Source organism: Engystomops pustulosus, chromosome 7 (assembly GCF_040894005.1).
Source record: "Engystomops pustulosus chromosome 7, aEngPut4.maternal, whole genome shotgun sequence".
Lineage (NCBI taxonomy): Eukaryota > Metazoa > Chordata > Amphibia > Anura > Leptodactylidae > Engystomops > Engystomops pustulosus.
Window position 1 is genome coordinate 93,816,610 of NC_092417.1, and position 22,622 is coordinate 93,839,231.

At 42.3% G+C, this 22,622-nt stretch overlaps 1 protein-coding gene across 3 annotated transcripts in view; it reads right to left on the reverse strand.

Moving 5' to 3' along the window:
- Nucleotides 1-854: 854 nt before the first annotated feature.
- Nucleotides 855-22,622, reverse strand: part of GARRE1 (granule associated Rac and RHOG effector 1) — a 68,435-nt gene continuing 46,667 nt past the window's right edge. For all 3 annotated transcript variants that reach the window (XM_072117257.1, XM_072117258.1, XM_072117259.1), the window contains 11 exons: nt 19,878-20,018; nt 19,632-19,727; nt 18,966-19,127; nt 18,723-18,881; nt 16,265-16,362; nt 12,853-12,978; nt 11,093-12,150; nt 9,389-9,554; nt 8,032-8,169; nt 7,824-7,902; nt 855-5,929 (listed from right to left, as the gene is read on the reverse strand). In XM_072117257.1, the coding sequence (XP_071973358.1) occupies nt 5,627-5,929; nt 7,824-7,902; nt 8,032-8,169; nt 9,389-9,554; nt 11,093-12,150; nt 12,853-12,978; nt 16,265-16,362; nt 18,723-18,881; nt 18,966-19,127; nt 19,632-19,727; nt 19,878-20,018 (2,526 nt within the window). In that variant the 3' untranslated portion in view covers nt 855-5,626. The remainder of the gene's footprint in view (nt 5,930-7,823; nt 7,903-8,031; nt 8,170-9,388; nt 9,555-11,092; nt 12,151-12,852; nt 12,979-16,264; nt 16,363-18,722; nt 18,882-18,965; nt 19,128-19,631; nt 19,728-19,877; nt 20,019-22,622) is intronic.

The following is a 22,622-nucleotide window of genomic DNA, read 5'->3' on the forward strand; positions in this document are numbered from 1 at the left end:
GATAAACCAGGGGCACTTACCCATAGATCCGGGCACCATGACGGTGATAATCTTATATATGTAGTTCCTTCTAAAATCAACTCATAGGCTATTACACTGTACAGAGAGACTACAGGAGGTAGGGGTGATGTGCTGAGATGGGTAGGGGACTGGTAATGCCCCTCCAAAGCTATTCATGATGATTAGCAAATTTTAAAAGTTGATTGTAGAAGGAAGGAGGTCATGGATAACCAAGAAGATTACCACACAGATCTATGCGTAAATGTCCTTGGTAAATCATGCCAAATTTCCTTCACTTGCAGCTGCCAATACCAACCATTGTTTACAGTTTATTTGCAATTTTACACCTCAGGTCTGAGGTCAGCCGCCAGCCCTGCTGCTCCTCTTACCCCGGTTGTCCAAACTATTCGCTATAACACAGATCCTCGATGGAGAGCTAGTAGATCTTAATTTAGAGTCTTATGCAAAGAAAACTTACTTCTGGACCACACACAGTCACACACCCACACACAGTCACACACCCACAGTCACACACACACACACACACACTTGAGAAATTTGCTGGTAAAATAAGCAAATCACCCAGTTTTCAGGGAAGAATTGTCTTGGAATCCCACCCTGTTCGCAGCAAAGGCAGGGCATCCGCACACATAGCCTCTTGATGCATGTAGAATGGCTGTGGGATTACCAGTGGTGTTAATTCTTGTATTGACTTCAGCCCTATTCCACCACAACACACAAGAATACATAGATGGTCTAAGTCTCACATGTAGAGCACTTTGTGCTTGTAATAATGATTGATACAGTTTGATACATAAAGCCCCCTTGATACTCTGCTTCCAACAAGAAGACATGAAATAAAGGTCACACTATTAAATGTATCTTTAATAAAGCAAAGTCATTTTACTTACAGAAGCTTCAGAAGTAAAATACAAACTGTACAGTTCCAGTTCAGAAGTGTTTGCTGGAAAAAAACAAATAAGAGAAAAAAAAAGTGATAGTGGTAGGAGGGGGTCAGGGGTCAGACTCGCACAGCGCCAAACCCTCTCACCCTCCACTGAGACTCAAGTTGCTCATAGAGGGAATGGGTTAAACCCCCCTCCCTTTTGTTTTGCTAGAGGGTTTGGTGACCAGAAAAATTTGGAAGCCAAAAAACATAGCACCTACATGGTCAAAGCTTTAACATATAAAAATGGTCTCGTATCAGTATTTCCGTGGATCACCACATTTAAATTTAGAAGACTTCAAAATACAAGTAAAAAAAATATATATATATGTAGCCTGTGGAACATAGTTGGCACTTTGAGACGTCTGTTCAGTACAAATATATACGTCTATCCATTAATAAGACCATAATTATTCTGATAAAATATGGGAATAAGTGCAAAGGACTGGAAAGGAGGGGTAGGGGTATCACAGGGGGCGTGGGGACTGATAAAGTGAACCATTACATACAAGTCAATGTTTAGAGCCAGTCTTCAAAACCAAGTGGTACAAAATATCCTTAGAAACAGACAAAAGAAACGCACAGACAGTGCCAAGCACGTCACTATAGAAGGGTTTATATACAGCACACACATCTCTGTAAACATAGACAGGATCAAGACTTGATTGGAAAGAGGCAAAGAAAAAAAAGAAAAAAACTATAAATACGGGCAACATTAGGGCGATTCCACTTGACACAAAAAGTAACATTCAGGACTTGCTATGGTACACATTACTGTACAAGGGGCAGAAGGGGGGATAGTTGAAGGTTTGTCATCCCGGTTTATTTCTGTATATATAGTTTAGTGTTTTATACATATTTTTGGTATACTTAGATAAACTTTGTAATAATAATTAAAAAAAAAAAAAAGTTCAAAAATGTGCTTGAAGGAACACACCGCTGCCGCCACTATCCATCAGCAAGCTCTCCCTCACAGTAACAAGTTAACGCAGATTAGTGATATAACAATTTAAGAAAAGATACAAAAATAAGATTAATACTGTCAGTAACGCAAGGAGTTTTTTTCTTTACACATTTGTATATGCTTTCCATACTAGAAAATACAGGGATTTCATAGTAAGGGCTTCTGCAAAAGATGAAATGATTATTTAAATACATATAAACTATATATATATAGTAATATTTATATATAAAGAATATTTCATGTAACATCGATCGGGAGAATCTGTACAGAAAGGGATTAATGATAAGCACCATTTATAAGCATCTCTGCAGCCACTTTGGTTGGAAGAATCTCTGCTCCCTTAGGTTTCTGGTTGGTGTCATGGCACTAAGTGACATTATGCTTCACTTTAAAAAATAGACTATTTCATCTACCTGATATTTAATTTAGATATTTCGGAGCCAGCTCACATAGATATTTGATATTATTTTATTCTATATTTTCTTAATATTATTTTTAAAGAATAGTGAAAGTCTTTACTATCCCAGAATCGATCTCTCGTCTGGAGTGTTATGTGCATAATGCCTTTGGCCATACAAGTAAAGTCACACACACGCACACGAAAATAAACTGCAATATTTACCAGAGCCACCTGAGCCTGTAGCTTTCTCACCACCATCAAGGAGGATTAGGGGATAAAAAAAAAAAAAAAAAACCATACATAGGTTTCCCATTTTTATCCTCAAAATGCGGAAAAAGATGCATAACCAATTATATTTGCCAGGGCTGTCATAGGGGCACGGAGAAGCTGCCATGTGCCCCTCCACCCTGAACTGACAGAACAAGAAGGGGCTGGACACATCCTTTGCCCTTGTTAGGAACCAAATGTATGGAAAAGGATGAAATGACTTGTCACCAAATCTGCTGCATTTCTATTGGGATTCTATATTCAGCTCCATGTACATACAGCAGTGGGGCATTCTTAAAGGTGATGTCCGAGTAACCCAAACCTGGACACCAACTATAGGGCATTTACTAGCAATATAACAGTACAGTCTGCATATCCTTGTAGGAACAGCACACCAGCACCGCGGTCCTGATTATGCGATGCACGTTCTCTATGTGAGAAGCTGTAGTATTGATGCAGTAAAGATTAATAAATATCTAAATCTAACTTCAAAAAAGTTAAAATCCACTGCACAGAGCAGGCAGATAGGGACATCGCCCTGGCATAGAGTGCAAAAAAATTTCCACAAGCATACCAAAAACGCTGACGTGGAACAGGGGCGAGTGGTGTGATATGTTTATTTGAAATGCTGTGTGCTACATTTATTGAGGGCGCGTTCACAGGATGCGATGTATTGCGTTTTTTGACCCATTCCAAAGGCTTCAGCCTGGATCACATGCTGAGGTAACATGGAGTTTCCATTGCATTTGCAAAAAGCAATGTTACTTCAGCATCAAGGCTGCAGCCTTTGGAATGCATAAAAAAACACGACGCAATGGATCGCGTGAACGCGCCCTGAGGGTTTTAGACCATTTTTAAGCAAATTACTCCAGTTTTCTGGCGTAGACAGATTTGTACATCTCTCCCAATGTGTCCAAGACCAATCCTGCCCTGCCGCCTTGTGAAGTGGAATCAAACAGCTTTAAATAAAGTATGGATTACTTTTTAAAGGCGTTGTCCAAAACTAACAATTACTGCTCTGCTTAGGTTGCATTCACACGTGACATTTACATTGCGTTTTAAAAAAACAATTCAACAGCTGGAGAGAGGAGATTTTCCTAATTACATTGTGTCAGCATTCAGGTTGGTGTCCAAACGCAAAGCATTTATTGTGTTAACATTTGCATTCTGCAAATACCGTGTTAACTGAATGTTAATATATTGCATTGCATTAACATTGTGTTGTCTAAACTCAAATGTTCACATCATGTATTTTGGCAAATCACCTCAGCTGCTGTATTGCATTTTAAAACACATTGTAAACACTATGTGTGAACATTGCCTTAGAAGCCATCCCCACCAATCTTTATCACTTTTTCTAATCTAAGCCCCAGCCGATTTTAGCAAAGTGTGTGCAGCCAGAAGCATTCATTGTCTTAAAATGTCTGTCTGTCTTGGAGAACCCACTTTAATATTTTACTGCATCAATTCTACAGTTTATCACATGTAGGAATATCTCTCTATAGGTACCTTCATACATTGCAGATTACGTGCGGATTTGCTCTACAATAAATCTGCAGCGCAAGAAAGCATACGCTATAGCAAGACAAATCTGCAGCGATAACTAGTTTTGCTGCAGATTTCTGATCTGAAGCAAATAAGAGACCTGTCCTTTATTACTGTGGATCATGGTGCAGAAATCAACCACTGCATTACATGGGTTGAGCAATGTCCCTGCCACAGTAATATTACAGCATTATCTGCATCTGACACCAGGAAATTTCAACTGATTTCTGATGCATGAGTAATGTCTGTGGAAAATCCCATAGCCATTAGGTAACTGTGCAGGTACTCGGAGGTTGCATTCACGCACTGCGTCTGAATTGTGTTTAGAAACTGGGAGTAGCTTCTCCAGATCACAGAGACGTTTAGACCTATATGCTTGCAATGGGGGATGAAAAACACGTCTTGCAAATAAACAATGAGTTTAGGTCAAAACATCTCTGCAATTGTGTGCTTTACACGTGTTTTTAAATGCAATTCAAATGCAGGATGTAAATGCAGGCCAGGGATACATTCACACTGCCGCATGGGGGATGTATATACGTCCCCCAAAGACAGCAAAAGGCGCACGGCACTGTACAGGAGTGTTGCCGCCATGTGCTCGCCATGCTACGTGCGGAGGGCACATGTTAGTGTGAATATAGCCTAAAGGTGATGCCACACGTCCAGTTTTCAGTCAGTTTTAACGCATACATTTTTGGTCCGTAAAAATATCCCGCATCCGTTTTTGACCGTTTACCATGTGTTTGGCTGCTTAGAACCTGTTTATCTTAATAGATAATCAGGTTCTAAGCATCAAAGCGCATAGTAAGCAGTCAAAAATGTATGCATTTTTTAACGGACTGAAAATGCATGCGTTAAAACAGACTGAAAACGGGACGTGTGGCTTCACCCTTACAGGTACATAAAGTCTCTTGGGTGTGGGGGTTCATAGTATGTTAACCTGGGTAGGATCCATTTCTTTAGACCTTGTTGACATGTGGTATCTATGCATTTTTTCCAAGATGGATTTATGCCTTTGCATGCATCACTGTCTTTTAGTAAGTGTAGCATATCATTTCTGATGTGTTATAAGTTATATCTGCAGTCTGAGTGCACTGTATTTAATGTGATTCCACATTGAAGTGAAGCCTAAACCTCAACACTTTTGTATAATGGAAAAGAACAATAGAAAATCAACAAAAAAAACTGTGTAGAATTGTGCCAAAACCCCTTAAAAACTGCATAATGAAAAGGGAATTTGTTTCCAAATGCAGTTCCCTATACACTTTGTGCAGGTTTTTGGATACTGCATGTGAGTACTATACAAAAAAAGGGGAACGCCTCTAAACTGCAGAATGACAGCTGAGCACTAATATTCAGTACAACGGAGGTATTAAATCCGTCTAGAAACCACAACACAGGATCAGAACCAAACACCCTATACTGCTTGTACCCAATCTTCTGCTCCCCCATAAACACAGCCACAACTTGGGAAGAGGGCAGAAATGGAGATCTTTGAGCCCGGTTAGAACTGATGCAGATATGAAGGCCTGCGCTCATGCTTCATCTGAAAAGATTTAAAGCCCTTGTTTGCCTGCTGAGATTGCTGCTGCTGTGCGTAAGCGAATGTTGAGGAGATCCCTGTTGGCGGAGCGCAATCGTTGGCAGTGGACCAGACTGGCGACTGCAGCATTTGCATTGTATCGTTCCACTGGCTCACGGGATTTGTCATGTGGTATAAAGAAGAACTCTGATTGGGCAGTGTGTTGGTAAGGGGGGAGGAGTGCTGCCAGGGGGCCTTGGGAGGCCACGTTTTGGTTTTGTTCTCCTAAAAAATGATAAAACAGAAAGTTTGTCAGATAGATGGATTAACATGATGCAGGCAATAATGACACATTATTTTGTGGTAATGGACTTGGTGGCCCAGTGACGGAATAGCAGATGCCACGTTTCACGGTTATTGTTTTCTATGCTCTGTAAATCTATCAATATTCAGCCAGCCAATCTTTAAAGCAGATGACTCAGATTAGGGCATCAATAGTTGTCTGGGGGAGGGACAACTAACCCCCAACAATCAGCTGCTCAGTGCTGTTTAAAAAAGGAGACATATAGACCGAACTCTGAGCATCCCCCCACAATGAGATCATATGGCGCAACATGGAGGTTCTGAGGCACCACGTTGGTTTACATCGTAGCACCTACTAACATAGTACCTTCCATGAATAGTGCCAACATGTTCACGTCAATAGTGGGCAGGTGTCTGCTGTATAATAAAGCAGACACCTGACTTCTATGGAGAGTGCTCAGCCTGCAAGACCTCTCCACTCAACCTTAATCCCGTAGTAGTAGTACTACGTCGACTGCGGGTGATTGGCTATGGAGCCCTCTCCAGTCACTGTTTGTTGCATTTTGCTTACCGGTTACTTACTGGTAATTTTTGTAAATATATGAAAAACAAAATGAATTTGTTATCCTTGTGATGGTACCGACCCAAAGAATAAAGTAGACGTGTCATTTGGCGCGAACAGTGAAAGCCGTAGAATGCAAACCCACAAGAAAATGGCGCAAATGCATTTTACCACCAATTTCACTGCATTTGGGTTTTTTCCCACTACACAGCATGGAATAATCAAAAAAAATTTCACTTCATAGTGACGGTATTAAGCAGAAAACAAGCTCTCACACAGCTCTCTACATGGAAAAATTAAAAAAAAAAAAAAAAGTTATGGAGTTTTGAAGGTGAGGAGTGAAAAATAAAAACGCACAAACAAAAAAGGGCATGTTGTTAAGGGGTTAATGGCCATTATATCATTGTGTGTTTAAAGGGAACCTGTCACCAGGGACCTAATTTTTACTAAAGACAGGTTATAGAAGCCCATTTACAGGTGCACTGCAAATATTCCTTTCTGCTTTCTCTAAGCATTTGCTTACAATATAATTGTGTGCTATACACCCTTGTACCCTGACAGAATCCTGTGGTAGTCCCAGTGGTTGGGCTTTGATTTGGATGCATTTCAAAAAAACAACATATGACTTGCTGCAAACTGCTCAGCTCTTGGCTCCTGTACAGGAGCACAAAGGTGGGGGCCTAGAGCTGAGGAGAGAGTAACACAGACAAGTCACATGTTGTATTTCTAAATGCATCCAAACCAAAGCCAAACCCCTAGGACTACACAGAGGATTCGGTCAGAGTGCAAGGCAAATTATAACACACAATTATATTTTAATGCAAATGCTTAGAAAAGAAACAAAGACATTTTTGCAATACAGCAGTAATGAACTTCTGTAAGATTTCTTTAGTGAAAATGAGGTCCCTGGTGACAGGTTTTTTTAAAGGGTTTAAAAAAAACATAGAAAAAAATAAAGTAAGCATATAAATTAAAATAAGTTGCTTGTGATTATTTGTGGTTACTTATATTCTGTCAGTTGAGTAGGATTTCCCATTTTCACAACCATTCAGCCAGGTCTATTCATAATTATTTGATCCTGCGACACCAAGGTCACACAATGACATCACAAGTAATGATGGTTTATGTGGTCATGTAACTACATGCTGGTTTCAAAGAAAAAAACTAAAACAGAAATGAGCAAAATGTATGCGACTTCAAGTCATGCACACTCAATATTTGGTCACGTGTCTTGAATATGTGGGATCAAAGCTGTACTATGTAGCCATATAGCCGGACTAATACATTATAGATATCTCTTGAAGTGTCCCCCACCTGGTTGAGATCATCCACTGTAGACAGAAGAGGGGGTGATGGTAGAGTGTTCGCCTCTTGTTCACCACTGCTGTGTTTCCTAGCCAAGAAAGCAGAGGTTAAAAAATAAAAATTCATATATGTCAGGTGTTTGTAATAAATGTAGCTCTGAGTGACTGTATATATTTGTTTTATAACTAGACAGTGATTTGCCAACAACTTCATTTACCTTCTCTGCTTGACTGCAGCAACAAGGTCTGGACCTGAGAACATAGAAAACAGACTGTCTCCATTAGCAGATGAGGTCTCGTCACTTGAGCTGGCAGAATCCCCCTGTGCACCCGTCCAGCCGCTGTTTATCACGTCTCTGGAAGACAAGAGAATTTTCTGCTGTAATATGTCTACACTGCCACGTCAGACCAGACTATATTTTTATCAGGGCCAAATGTTACACAAGTAATGCCCTACCAATACCAATGGCCATATATGGCACTGCTGCCATTAGCATCTATGGAACCAGGTTCAGTTTCAGCAATCCCAAAACACTGTGGATCTATATAGACTGAAAAAGTGATATCCTTATGTCATGTATTCACTACACATGACCAGCTCCTAGCACCAGAACACATGTAATATCAGCAGTCAGTGGAGGTGGGAATACATGTGACTGTATTCAGAACTCCCACAGAAGGAAAATGAGAGCAATGCAGGTGCACCTTACTCTTACCATGACACCCAGAATGACAGGGGGTGGGAGCACATTATGGTATTTCTGGTAAATATGAAACACACATCCAGCATGACAACAACCCTTTAAAGAGGTTGTCCTGAAATGTGACAGAAATTCACCAGCAGCTCTGTAGTAAACAGAGACCTTGCCGAGTAGAGACTGTATAGCGATGTGCAGGCATACTCATTGAGGCATAGTTAGTGTGAACAGAAGGTGGCGCCATAATATATATGTCATGACTCTTCATTGGACAGAAAATATGGTTCACTAAGGGTGCATTCACACGCCTGCCTTGTGCTGGAGAGGAGGAGGAGGTGACCCCTCCTCACTCCATAGAAAACAGCGACGCACGGCCGCACACTCACAAAAAGATAGAGCAGGCTCTATCTTTTTGTGAGTGTGCGGCCCTGATCGGTGACACACCTTTGTGGCACCGTACCGCCGGCGTGCCGCTATTGCCGTCTAGGGGGGACGTACATGCTTCCGCATGTACGTCGCCGCAGACGGCCATGTGAATGAACCCTAAAAGGGGTATTCTTATCTAGGCATTGACATTTAATTTAATTCAGCTGACTTATAGATACATTTCTTCAATTAGAAAGTACAGCTGTACTTATGAAATGTCTGGGAATTACTACATGTCCCACCATCGTTCTGTGGTAATGAACCAGGTGGTTGGGGAGGACTAAATTCCTACCTACCGCTGGAAGAGAGTGGAAGTGGTTGTATCCAAGGAAGCTCTCCTGTTTCTCGCAGGGTACTTTGCAAAACAGCAACACCACATGACCGCCAAGTGATGTCTACCTATGTAGCGGTTATTCTCTGCTTGTAGAGAATCAGGAGGTCTTACACTTACCCTTCAGAGAAGTATTCAGGGAATGGCCAGGTTCTGTGGGACTCGTCAGGATGGGACCAGTTGCTACGTGTGGTGCTCGGGCGGCGGACATGCTGTGCTTGCCGTTTTTGTTGCATAGCTTGGTTGACCCCGGCCACGTATCGGGCAAACTCCGGGTCCGAGCCGACTGTAGAGAAAAGCGCACACAACAGTGAGTGGTTACCGAGCTCAGCTGTTTGCTCTGTGTTATCCACTAGGACTAATCTGTTAAGCCGCACGGTCTTCACTTCTGAATACAACACAATGAACGAGACCAGTCAGCAGCTCCTAATACTGCTGTATGCAGGGATAAAATCCTACCTATTAATTGGAAATAATATCAGGCTGGCAGATGAAGCCACTAAGGATGTACAGATCTTGCTGGATGTTATACAAGAAAATCCTGTGCAGAATCTGCTTACAGTTCATTACCTCGGTCATTTTATTCCAGAAGTCATTCTTGATAAATAGTGAATTGGAGTGGACAAATTCTGGTGTCAGTATAAAGAAAACATAGTAGACTCCAAATGACAAAGAACGTGTAAACCCCATTTGCTTTTTTGCACCACCGTTTTTAGACAGTTTCTGTACCTGGGTGGAGCCCACCAAAAAAAGGGGCGTCTTTATAGCAAATAGATGAGCAGTTATACTGGATTTATTATTATTATTATTATTATTATTCAGCATAAGCTTGTGCATGAAATGTTAGACTAGTTTAGGCCATGTTTACTAGCAAAGGATCATGTGTCTAATTATTGCCCATCACCAGCTTCTGCAGGGTGAGGTCAAATGAGTTATTTGGGTCTACATTTCTGGATCACCCCGCTAATAAGTCTGCATTGTGTTGACAACAGGGCATGTCCCAATATGGTCTATTATGCTAGGGTATGGTTTTGAATGATGACTGAAAAAAACGCATTCATTTCTAAAATGCCCCAGAACACTAGTTAATAGCCAGCCAAAGTGTCCCATCTCAACACAGCCCTGAGCTGCCAACACCATTTTCCCACTCTTATAATGGTGAAGCGAAGTATCTAGGGGAATAGAGAAACAATATTAGTAAAGCAAAGTCCCCCTATTATGGCTATGACCACACCATCATCCCACTTCAAAACGCACAATCCTTATAGTAGACGTAGAGAGACCCTCTTCATTAAAGGGCAGCCATGGCTTCTTCTACACACTTTTTACAGTGCCTAGGTGTATTGGGAATATGAAGATGTGTATTTTTCTGTAAGAGTTATACACCTTCTTATTGGCAATACACAGCACTTTATTCTACAACATGAGATGCGATGCCAAACTGGGGGATGTCAGGCTCCTCTCTGTACAAGAGGGAAGTAGGCGCTTGCTTACCGCTTACTGCTGTAACAGTCAATAGAGAAGTCTCCTGTGTCTAGAAGCCAATAAATAGAGCTGTATTTCTCAGCTTTGAATGCATCTTAGAAGCTTTAGCTTTGCATTGTTCTCTTATTGACTCCTTATTGCCAATTTTCTTTCAGATCTAATGTCCAGTTGATTAAATGTGTGCAATGCAATTCTGAAAATCCCAAGAGTACACAAACTCTGTAATATACATCAGCGTAAACACACTAAGCATATCCATAAATAACAGCAAATCAAAGGTGAATCATTAAATACCAACAGAGGCTTTATCTGCTACTTTTCTAAAACAAGAGTACTCACCTGCAGGATCAAAAGGCAGAATATCTCCAAGCATCCCAAACACTCCTTCGTTTTGGTCACGGTTAGGCCAAGTGTTATTTCGAGGTCCTTGAGATTTCTGTCCTAGCATCTCAGACATCATGTTATCCATAAAACTGCTGACTAACCCCATACTATACAAGTCTGAGCTCAGATCAGAGATCCCTTGACTGCTCCACTGGTTCAGCTGACCAAGGGGGGACAAGCCACCACCAACAGTTTGGGACGACTGCTGTGAGTTGCTGTTTAACCATTTTCCTGGTGGGTGCTGTGATTGTTGTTGCTGTTGCTGTGGACCAACTGGCTGAAATAAATGCTGATAATACTGCAGCTGCTGTTTTTGTGATAACGGCATCGGGGGAGGTTGCTGTAATAGTCCCTGTTGTTGTTGCTGCTGCTGCTGTGGTTGTTGTGGTGTCTGTGGGGGATGCATTGGTGGAGGAGGATGCATCACTGGCTGTGACGGTGGCTTAGCAGTCCCCTGCTTCTGCTCTGGCGCTACAGAGGACGTAGCAGAATTTCTCCGCTTGACCACAGGGGAGGTCTGCTGAGATTTGCCCATATTAAAACCAGAGAGGAAATCTATCACATCCTGCATTTCTTGATCAGAAGGCAAGTTCATTCCTTTCTCGTCCTTTGGATCATCTACTTTAAACAAATCCTCTCTGCGATCGACTAGAAACCCATTTACTAACTGGCTGTTTGTGCTGTGGCTGGAGTTGTCCATGGACCTGGAGAAGCTTCCCAAGGTCAGCATGCTCTGTAGTTTGGAGTCTGTGTGGTTGAGGAGTTTCCCCTTTTCATCAGAGTTATTAGTGGTTAAGACATGTTTAGAAGGGGTCTGGGGGACAGAGTAACTTCCGCTGTGACCAGAGCCACTACAAGACACTTTCTTGGTGAACCGTGAAGTCAGTTTTGAGAAAGTCTTTTGCAGTCCACCAGCAGACTTGCTGCCGTTCCCATGCGGAAGATCGATCTGGTTTCCAAACTCGGAGGTTTCTCTCTGTAGCTGAATCTGGATGATTGGCAATGCTTGTTCCCTGCAAAAAGCAGACAATTAAACAAATGGCAGATAAAGAAAAATCTAGACAAGTACTTGGAAACATTAAGACTGCATTCACACAGCTATGTAGAAATATAGAACATGTCTAATATTTTGCAGTGCGGCCAACCATCTCTATCATGATGCGGTGACACACCACATCGTCACCAGGAGATATAGAGGTCTATAGAGGCCATGATCTTACCCCAAAATTATGCTAACAGATCATATGTCTCCAAACGGCTGTGTGCATAAGTCCTTAGGCTTACATGAAAACAGGTTATTTTGTCAGGCAACTTTCTTCCATATGTAATATTGGTGCCTTTAGCAGTTGTTTGGGGAGACCACCTTAAAACACAAACTCTCTCTGGAGATTACATATCCTGTGAACCATTTTAATATCTGCTGTATTAAGCTTTACAACATTTCATTGTGCTGGCCTTTTACTCTGCTGATAGCAGCAGAACAACTCATCCCCTAATATCAGATGATTGTGAGGTGTGTCGGGGGAGAACAATCCCTTTATGCAAAGATTGTGTGGGAGAATGACTACTCTAGGGACACCACCTGAAATAGTGTGGCATGCTGGCACGGCAGCCACACTACCAAAAACTTTTCACTGATGGTTAATAGGGCATCCTAATCTTACAAGATGACATAATGCCATGACTTTAGAATTGGTTCAGCAACTTAAACATACCGGCCCTCCTTCCAGCGTGTCACATCAAACACCGCTGTGTACAAAACATCAACAAGTCCCAGGGTCTTCTCCGGGTCCAGACTTCTCTGAAGTAGAGACATAGTAGCCGGGTCTTCCTTTAAACACCTACATTACACAAAAGAAGACATAAATTGCATCACCTAAAACAAGACTAGAAGATTCATGATGATTACACAATATGGCTTATATTGAACAAATGGGCAAGATGGGATCAGAGGTGAGGTTAGATGAGGAGTCGTATTTCCCATCACATTTCCATATACACATCATAATAGTAAGTTTCAGCTTTTATTCCACTCTCATAGACTTGAATGCAGAGCAGTGAACTACCTAAACACTTCTCATGACAGGTGCACTTTCCCGAGGTAAGAATACACAATCCATGAATCCATATTGGCAGGGAAAACACTTAATAGCATGCTGAGGATTTACAAATATATAGTCTGTTCATTATGGTGCAGAAAGGCTAATCATTTGATCCTTTAATGGCTGCTGCAATAAGGGGGGGGGATCATCTCTGACCATCACATATTGTGAATAGTGTGATCCTGCATTATCATTACCTTCCAACAAAATCCTGCGTGATGAGGACATGAAGTATACAATCGGGAGGCTGCATTGTCTCCAGCAATAAAACTGTACAGCATAAGTAGTGTGCTCCCCTCTAGACAGAGTCCGAGTACAAATTCAAGTAATTTTACCAGATTACAATGAGATCACATGACCTACTTGACAAGATTTTTAAAGAGAACCTGTCATCAGAGTGCTATTCTTTAGCAGGGGACAGTTTCCCATAGACAAAAAAACTGTATATGCCAAACATGTTTTTAAAATGTTTGGAATATACAGCCGCCAGCCCCCCCCCCCCCCATTGTATACAGCCGCCAGCCCCCCCCCCCATTGTATACAGCCGCCAGCCCCCCCCCATTGTATACAGCCGCCAGCCCCCCCCCTGTATACAGACGCCAGCCCCCCCCCCTGTATACAGACGCCAGCCCCCCCCCCCTGTATACAGACGCCAGCCCCCCCCCCCTGTATACAGACGCCAGCCCCCCCCCCCTGTATACAGACGCCAGCCCCCCCCCCTGTATACAGACGCCAGCCCCCCCCCTGTATACAGACGCCAGCCCCCCCCCCGTATACAGACGCCAGCCCCCCCCGTATACAGACGCCAGCCCCCCCGTATACAGACGCCAGCCCCCCCCCCGTATACAGCCGCCAGCCCCCCCCCCCCGTATACAGCCGCCAGCCCCCCCCCCCGTATACAGCCGCCAGCCCCCCCCCCCCGTATACAGCCGCCAGCCCCCCCCGTATACAGACGCCAGCCCCCCCCCGTATACAGACGCCAGCCCCCCCCCCCGTATACAGACGCCAGCCCCCCCCCCCGTATACAGACGCCAGCCCCCCCCGTATACAGCCGCCAGTCCCCTCCCCCTGTATACAGCCGCCAGCCCCCCCCCCTTGTATACAGCCGCCAGCCCCCCCCCCTTGTATACAGCCGCCAGCCCGCCCCCCCCCCCCCTGTATACAGCCGCCAGCCCCCCCCCCCCCCTCCCCCATATATAGCCAATGCCTGCTCCCACGCCCCCCGGTCCTTTTCCATATTCAGCTCCCGGGGTGTGCCCGTCACACACACCATGGCGGGGTGCGTTGGAAGGGTGAGTACAGAGGGGTTTTTTCATTAACTCGAGTACAAGTCGAGTTAGGGTTTTTCGGCACATTTTTTGTGCTTAAAAAACAGCTTATACTCGAGTATAAATGGTACAGAAGGTGCCCTACTTAAGGACACCCGACTTACAGACGATCTCTGGTTAAAGACGGACCCCTCTGCCCACTGACCTCTGGTGAAGCTCTCTGGATGCTTTACTATATCCCAAGCTGCAATGATCAGCTGTAAGAGGTCTGTAATAAAGATTTATTGATAATCCTTGGTCCAATTACAGCAGATCATTTTAAAATCCAATTGTCACTGGGGCGAAAAAAAAAAATGTTTGTCTGGATCTACAATTATAAAGTATACAGTTTTGACTTGCATACAAATTCAACTCAAGAACAAACCTCCGGACCCTATCTTGTACATAACCCGGGGACTGCCTGTATGTCAAACTTTACCTTGTTCCCTGTCAAATGCTTTAATCAAGTCCCGGGGGTTGGGGAAATGATAATCTTTAGTATATTTCCTCACATCCTAGTCACTCCCACCCATATCCTTTCCATCATCCTCCCTCAGTGATGACATGTTTGCTCATACTTTGTCTATACCTGTTCCCTGATAAAACTAGCCCTCTGGTTCCCTTTAAGATAACAAACAATAATAAAAGACTCACTGGGGGAAATTTATCATTTGCTCATTTTTGCATTTTCATTTTCACTCCCCACCTTCAAAAATCTATAACTATTTTTTATTTTTCCATGTACAGAGCTGTGTGAGGGCTTGTTTTCTGCTTCATGGTGATGGTATTGAATATTCCATGCCGTGTAATGGGAAGCGGGGAAAAAATTCCAAATGCAGTGAAATTGGTAAAAAAAACAATTTGCGCTGTATTCATGTCGGCTTGGATTTTATAGATTTTACTGTACACCCCAAATGACATGTCTAATTTATTCTTTGGGTCGGTAAGATTACGGGGATACCAAATTTGTATAGGTTTTATAAAGTTTTCATACATTTACAAAAATTTTTAGGACCATATGACTTTTTGATCACTTTTTATAGAATTTTTAAATATTTTCGACTTTCGACGCTATTGTCCGTTACGGGGTTAAAGGCAGCAAAAAAACCTGTTACAATATTTTGATAGATCGGCATTTTCGGATACCTAATGTGTTTTACTGAGATTTTTACTGTTTAATTATATAACAGTTCTACTGAATTTTTAGGTTTTTTAATAATTTTTGTTTTAAAAAAACCTTTTTATTTTTACCATTTTTCAGACTCCCTAGGGTACTTTAACCCTAAGTTGTCTGATCGATCCCATCATAAACTGCCATACTACAGTATGGCAGTATATGGGGATTTTCCTCCTCATTCATAACTATGTTCTGATTGCACATTGTAACGAAAGGGTACGAGGTAACGAGACAAGACGGCAAGACGATCCTCGGTAAGATGGAGGCGCCCATGTGCCGCCATTTTTTTTAAGCCGCTGGCAGCTTTGCGGTTGTTACCAGTAAGCCTATGCTGCAATATGCAGCAAAGACTTACCGGCTATGGAGAGGGCTCAGCCCGTGAGCCCTCTCTATGCACCCGCACCCGGCATGTGTCTTACTATTATGTCACATGTTGGTAAGGACTTAATGAAGAACAAATGCATGCAAAGAAAATAGTACTGTGTGAACCAAGCAATAGACAGCAAACATAAAGGCATTATTACACCCAGCATCTACTTACCAAGTAGATGGAACTTGCACGATCACCCTTGAGCCCTCCAGACTGATCTGCGGAGCATACGCTTCCTTATTCTCAATCTGTGCTGTATCAACGACCACCTAGTTGTAATGAGAAAAGAACATACAATTTATTACATTCTTATGGTTAGAACCATACATGACTTGAGTCAAGTAGGTCATTAGACAATTTCTTCCAACAGGACAGAAGCGAGCAAGGCTGCATGAAAGATTGTTTGAATTGCACTTTAACCTTTTATAATTCTCTCAATACCCCAGATACTCCCAAAAATTTATTAACGGCACATGTCCTGCTGTGATCCCTCACCTCCCACAGCTGAGGTTACTACAGATGTATTCGGTCTAGACAATGCTCCTTTCCCTCCCCTGTACAAGCATGTATAACATGCATCTTGTGTCCAACCTTTCAGCTAGATCTGGCCAACCCGTCGCACTGACAAGTACCACGTTTATCAATTTTCCTCCAGGATTTTAGCTTATTGCCTTTACAACACCTATAACAATGCTGAGAAACTGAAAAATATAACTCAGCCTAGAAGACTTTAAATACTAAATAATGTACCACACCAAAGAAATCCAAAACACAAATTACATAGTGTAATCTCTGTCAGATCTATAGAGACTAATGTAGCAGCACGGACATGTACGGCAGGCTGCTCCATTCATCTACAAGACGAGGGGTCTGACAGAGGCACCTTGGACCCAGTCAGACCTATGAATAGGGCTTAAATGTATTGGTGGAAAAACTTCTTTAATAAAAGGATAAACTAGTTGGATAACAGATCTAAAAGCACATAATATAAAAGAAAAAAAAATAGGAACACCACACAGAAAACACAGGGCCCACATAAGGGCCCACATACTAATGCAATATATTTATTTTTGGAGGATCTCCTGCTGTGCCCATGATTCTCTGTGTACAGAGGGAAACTGGAAAGAAGCTAAAATTATGAAAATTTTCCATCTTTCTACTGTGTTGCTGTCCTCAGGAGGCCAATATGATTGAAAAGTGTTGAACAGGGAGCAATAAGTTACTGCCTTAATTTTTGGTTGGCACCTCGCAATAAATAAGCAGGGTTTTGAGTTGCAGTTTTGGCACTCGGCCTCTAAAAGGTTTGCCATCACTGTATTAGGGGATTGTCATCTGTAGATCAGTCATTTTGTAATTTGGCAATTGCCAAATCAGAGCCAAAAATTAAGACGGACAGGGTGTGTGTGCAGGGAATCTGTGTTACAGGGATAATAGTTAGGCAGAGCTTGAATAATAATCGCAGCCATGTGCTGGTTTCTCACACCCTGGTAGGGGATGCAGGGAGGGAAAAATACTGTGACAGGTGCTTCCCCCGTTGATTGTTTTTTTTTCACCTAATTCTATGAGATCATAAACCAGAACCATGAAAATGCCCGCTACCACTTTATACCTATGGTAAATGAAACCTCAACATGTCATCGTTACTGCAGGGCAAACAAGGACGATACATTCAGTGCTGAATAGGGTTGTGTGGGCTGCAGACATCTCTCCCATTATCCAGGCAGCAAGTGACAACTCGTTGTGAAGGGTGTGAGGTGATCCCAAGACTCGATACAGGTTTGAATAATCCACAATAGAAACTGCAAATAATTAAAGCCATGCTCTTAGGTTGCGTTCACATTGCGTTTTGAAATGCAATACAATAGCCGAGGAAAAGAGATTTGTCCAATTACAATAATGTTAACATTTGTGTTTACAAAACATGTTAGCAAATTAACTTACTGTTAACTTACACTTTGTAAACAGCTTTGTTAACAGCAATGTAATTAGGCAAATCTTTCCTCCACAGCTGTTAAATTGCATTTCAAAACTCAATGAAACCGCTGCATCTGAATGCAGCCTTAGATAGAACTGCCCTCAGTGGTAAGGGTAACACCATAGAGGTTAAATTTCACAGATTTTCACTATTTTATTTAGCTTCTAACATCAAAAATAAGACCCTGTAAACAGTGTTTATTAAATAATAATAATTTAGAGCATACAAGTTAGGCTACATTCACACTGCCGTTGTCCGCCGTACCGTAGCACGGCAGCTACACGGCAGTGCCAGGGAGAGGAGGAGGGCGACGCTCAGCCTCGTCCCTCTCTAAGGAATATATGGCGCACACATGTCTTATCTTTCTACAGGGTGTGGAGTCGCACATGTGCTGCACCGCACCGTTCCTGTTGGGCGCAGTGTGCCCATTGCCGTCTATGGGGGACGTATATTGGCCGTTCATACGCCCCCATACAGCATTGTGAAATTTGTGTAGAACTAGGAGTCTCCATGATTACACACAGCAAAAAAAATTATGTTTTTACTCTGATTTCCAGTTTTTCTGCCCAGGTTCTCACTAGCAGTAAGAGGAAGGATAAAAAGGTAGAAACATCACTGTATAACGTGGGATGTAGGCATTAATTTAAGACTCACCAGACCAGCCTGTCCGAAAAGCAACTGCACTGCAGTTTTACATGCCCCCCGCCATGTAGAAGGACACACTTGATTGAGAATTTCTGTCACTGCGGTTTCATCTCTGTCAGTCATGCCATTATGTACATCCACTTCTTTAATCAGCTGCAGCATAGCATGCTAGAAACAAGCAGAGGCGCGTGGTTAGCTGTGAACATTGGCTACACAAATACTTAACAATGGGTACAAGACTGGAGCAGTTACCGTCTTCAGCTTCAGATTATCAGTTGTGGACTCATTGAATGATGTTCCTTTTAGGAAGTGGGAGCCGATCTGCACCGGGACAGTCGGAAGCTCGCACTGGATTGGCTGAGGTGGTGTCTGTCTTCTGCCTGCCTGTTGTGCCTCTGCATCACTACAGCAGCCCTGAAGGGACAAAAGACCATTATCTCAAGTAATTTTATAAAAACATTGCTGGTTTCAGAAAATGTAAGTGCAAGTATCTTATATGATAATTTATACTTAGTATCCTTGTCTATTAGGCCAAGGGAAGAGCAGGAACAAGAAGTTTTGAAAACTTCCATGTTATTCTATAAAAAGCTAACTATTCATAACTGGTGGGGTCCAGCAGTTATCATCTTCAGTGGTCCACTTTGGGGATAGAGAAGAACCGGCAAGTTATCACCCTACAGTGAATTCTGTAACTAGATATTTGGCCATCCATGTAATACAGAGAACATTTGAGTCTACCAGTATGGAAACCACTCTATGTGAGGGGATCCTACATGGTAGACCCCTTTCTCTAAAGTGTATATGCCCAAGGTGGGGATAATGTACATGGAAAGCCCTAGATTTCTGCTGCATAGAAATCTTAACTAAACTAAGCAAAATTCTGTATCTGCCCTTTCATGTTTTAACAAGTGCAGTTACCTTCAAACATTCTTCAATAGCCTTCGCATTGAGGTGGAAGCCGGCCTTCATGGCATATTCACAGTGACCTAAACTTTCTAGTGCCATCCTATATGCCTGCAAGAAAAATTTGGAGAAAGTTGAGAAGTGTAAGAAAAATCAACTTATTCCATGTTAGTTTAACCTTTTAACCCCCCCCCCCCCATCCCCACCACACATACAAACATATATATGCATGTCCCAAGAAAAGCCGACATATTGCCTTACCTGTAAGGTACTATCAATCTTCAGGTTAAGCTCCTTGAGGTGATGCTCTGGGATAGCCAAGCTCTGTGAGCAGAAAAGCTGCTGTACTTCTAACCCAGCAAGGGATCCATCACATCCTCTCTCTCGCAGGCGGCTTGTGGCCTATAATATCAGAAATAATATCAGAAATATTATAAATTATAATAACAGCACCTCAGTAATGCAGATTTCATCTACACTGAGAATACACAATTATCTCGCCAAATCTCCCAGTAGGTGCCTTTTCTCAACACTGATGCCTGCAGCAAGCAATAGTATTTAGCCACTGCTTAAAGTCTCTTGGGAGTCAAGTGGGATGTGAAAATTTTAGTATATCACTGGCTGAGAGTCTGCACACAATACAGGGCAACTAAGGGTGCAATCACATGTATTGCTAGCGCTGTGTTTACAAACACAGCACTAGGGTACGAGGTCGGTCTTCCCATACCATAGCGCTATGTTAGTAAACGTAGCGCTAGCAATACATGCGATCGCACCCTTAGTGTGCCAGGCATTTGCTTATATTGTGTACATTAAACCTGCTGAATAACTTTTATAAACCAGTTGAAAAAAAATAATTATTCTATTCAATTGTGCCTACATAACCTCTGTACTGCCCAATATGCATAACATTTCTGCACATTTTACAATAATAAAAAAAAAATTATTTGCCATTCTTTATGAAAAATGTACTTGCTTCTATAATGTGTTTAAGTAGAAAATACTTTTTACCTAAATGTTGGAATACAACAAAACACTGCTATGTATAGGTCATTTCCTTCCCTGGGTTTGCCAGGATGTAGCAGCTGCCAGGGTGCACTAACACTTGCTGAACAGTCAGGAATACAAGCTTACTGTAATGCCTGGGGTAGATGATGGCTTTATAGCTACATCTTGCTGGACAAGTGCATCACAATCACTGCTGTATATTTGCGTATTTAATGTTTATGTGGCAAAATATTTAGGTAACACAGTCATGGAGAATGCTCCACGTCAGGGCACTTACAAGTGATATAAGACTGATGGAAAGTGGCAGGTCACCTGAAGAGGAGGTTTTGTGGGGATTAATATGAATAATAATAACCATGGCTACCCAGCAGCCACAGAACTACAATAACTAGAGACAAGGCTCAGCCTCAGAGTCCATTACACATTGCTGTACTGACAAGTGTTACTGTATAGCTGTGGGAGACAGGATCACAGGTATGCAGAGCGGGGGCGGGAGGTGAAAGCAGCTCTGGGCATGAGAAATGTGTCTGGCCAGACCGCCCTGAAACTTCCAGCCCATTCACATCTTCTACAAGTAAACAGATGACGTAGCTGCGTGGGGAGGGAACATGGTCCTCTTCTCTGTAAACCTGCAGCTGGGTCTTCTCTGGTCTATAAGTGGTTATGGTCACCTTACTATGTGCGGACCGCACACGGATATTAAAGTGAAACAGATACATAGTTTATACATTATATGGAGAGCTGCTTCTCATCAGTCTGGTATCTTGTCTAAAAAAACAGGTCATGACTTGGATAAGACTTGTCTAATCTTACTTTACACTTTGTATTTGTTAAAGTTTAATCCACAGAACTTTAGGAAGAGATTTAGGAAATCTTGTACAGTTTAAAGGAAATCTGCCAGCAAAATCAAGCATAATAACCATGGACACATACTCATAGATATAGGCAGTGTAACAGCCTGTGAAGCTACAGCGTGAAAGGGATCTGGCAATTAGGAGAATTTAGCATCTTTCCAAATTCTTTTTGCCAAAAAAATAAGAAAAAGGTGCACAAAAACACAAAACTAAATGCAACCAGAGGTTGCTTTAGTAAAAAGCTCAATTTATCTAGGTGAAATAATAACCTGTGCATGGGATGCAATATGAGAAACAGCTGTAGTTGTGGATGGGTCTAATAAAATGAACTGCAGGGAGCTTATAAGACTCTTACTCAGTTCTCCAGAATATTTTGAGTGGGCATTACGGGACTGGGCTTGGAAAGCAGCTTTCAATAAAGAGGAAAATTTTCACCGCTTCCAACTCCACATTCCTCAGGCTTATATATGAATTGGAATTCCCTGTATATATGTGATCTAAAAATAAACCAGTGAGAGAAGACAAGAGACGTTTTATTGCGAGTAGTCTGCGATCACCCGCACTGGCACCACCATACTCTCCCACACAACACAAATGCTCCAATTAAAAGAAAGGTCAGGACGTGGATGGATATGTCCCTCCTCAACACAATACACAATGATCCACACAGACCAAAACAAGTAAAACAAGCCTCCCCCTGACACTGGCGTATGCACACAGAATAGAGTCATCCCTGCATTTCCCCACTGAGGATTATGAACACTCGGCCTCTGTGACATTAATGTCCCTGTGTTATTTTTACAGCATGGAACAGGCATAATGCACTTAATGATACACTTACCATAATGATATAATAGCAGCCTGAATCACAAACAGTACAATATAAACAGGACAGAAGTACAGAGCAGAGCTGCTACAAGGCTGAACAAAGCCAAGTCATATTGGTTCATCTACAGATACAACAAAACAGCTTGTATAGCCCAATTATTAAAAAGATTCTTTACGGTCATTTATTTTATAAAAAAGCCTTGGTAATACAACACCCATGCACTTATACTGCCAAGCTAACATTAACTTCCCCATCTATGGAAAGTGTAAGAGATAGCCGAGCGCTGTGCTTGGCAATTTGTGGTGCGCCCATAGA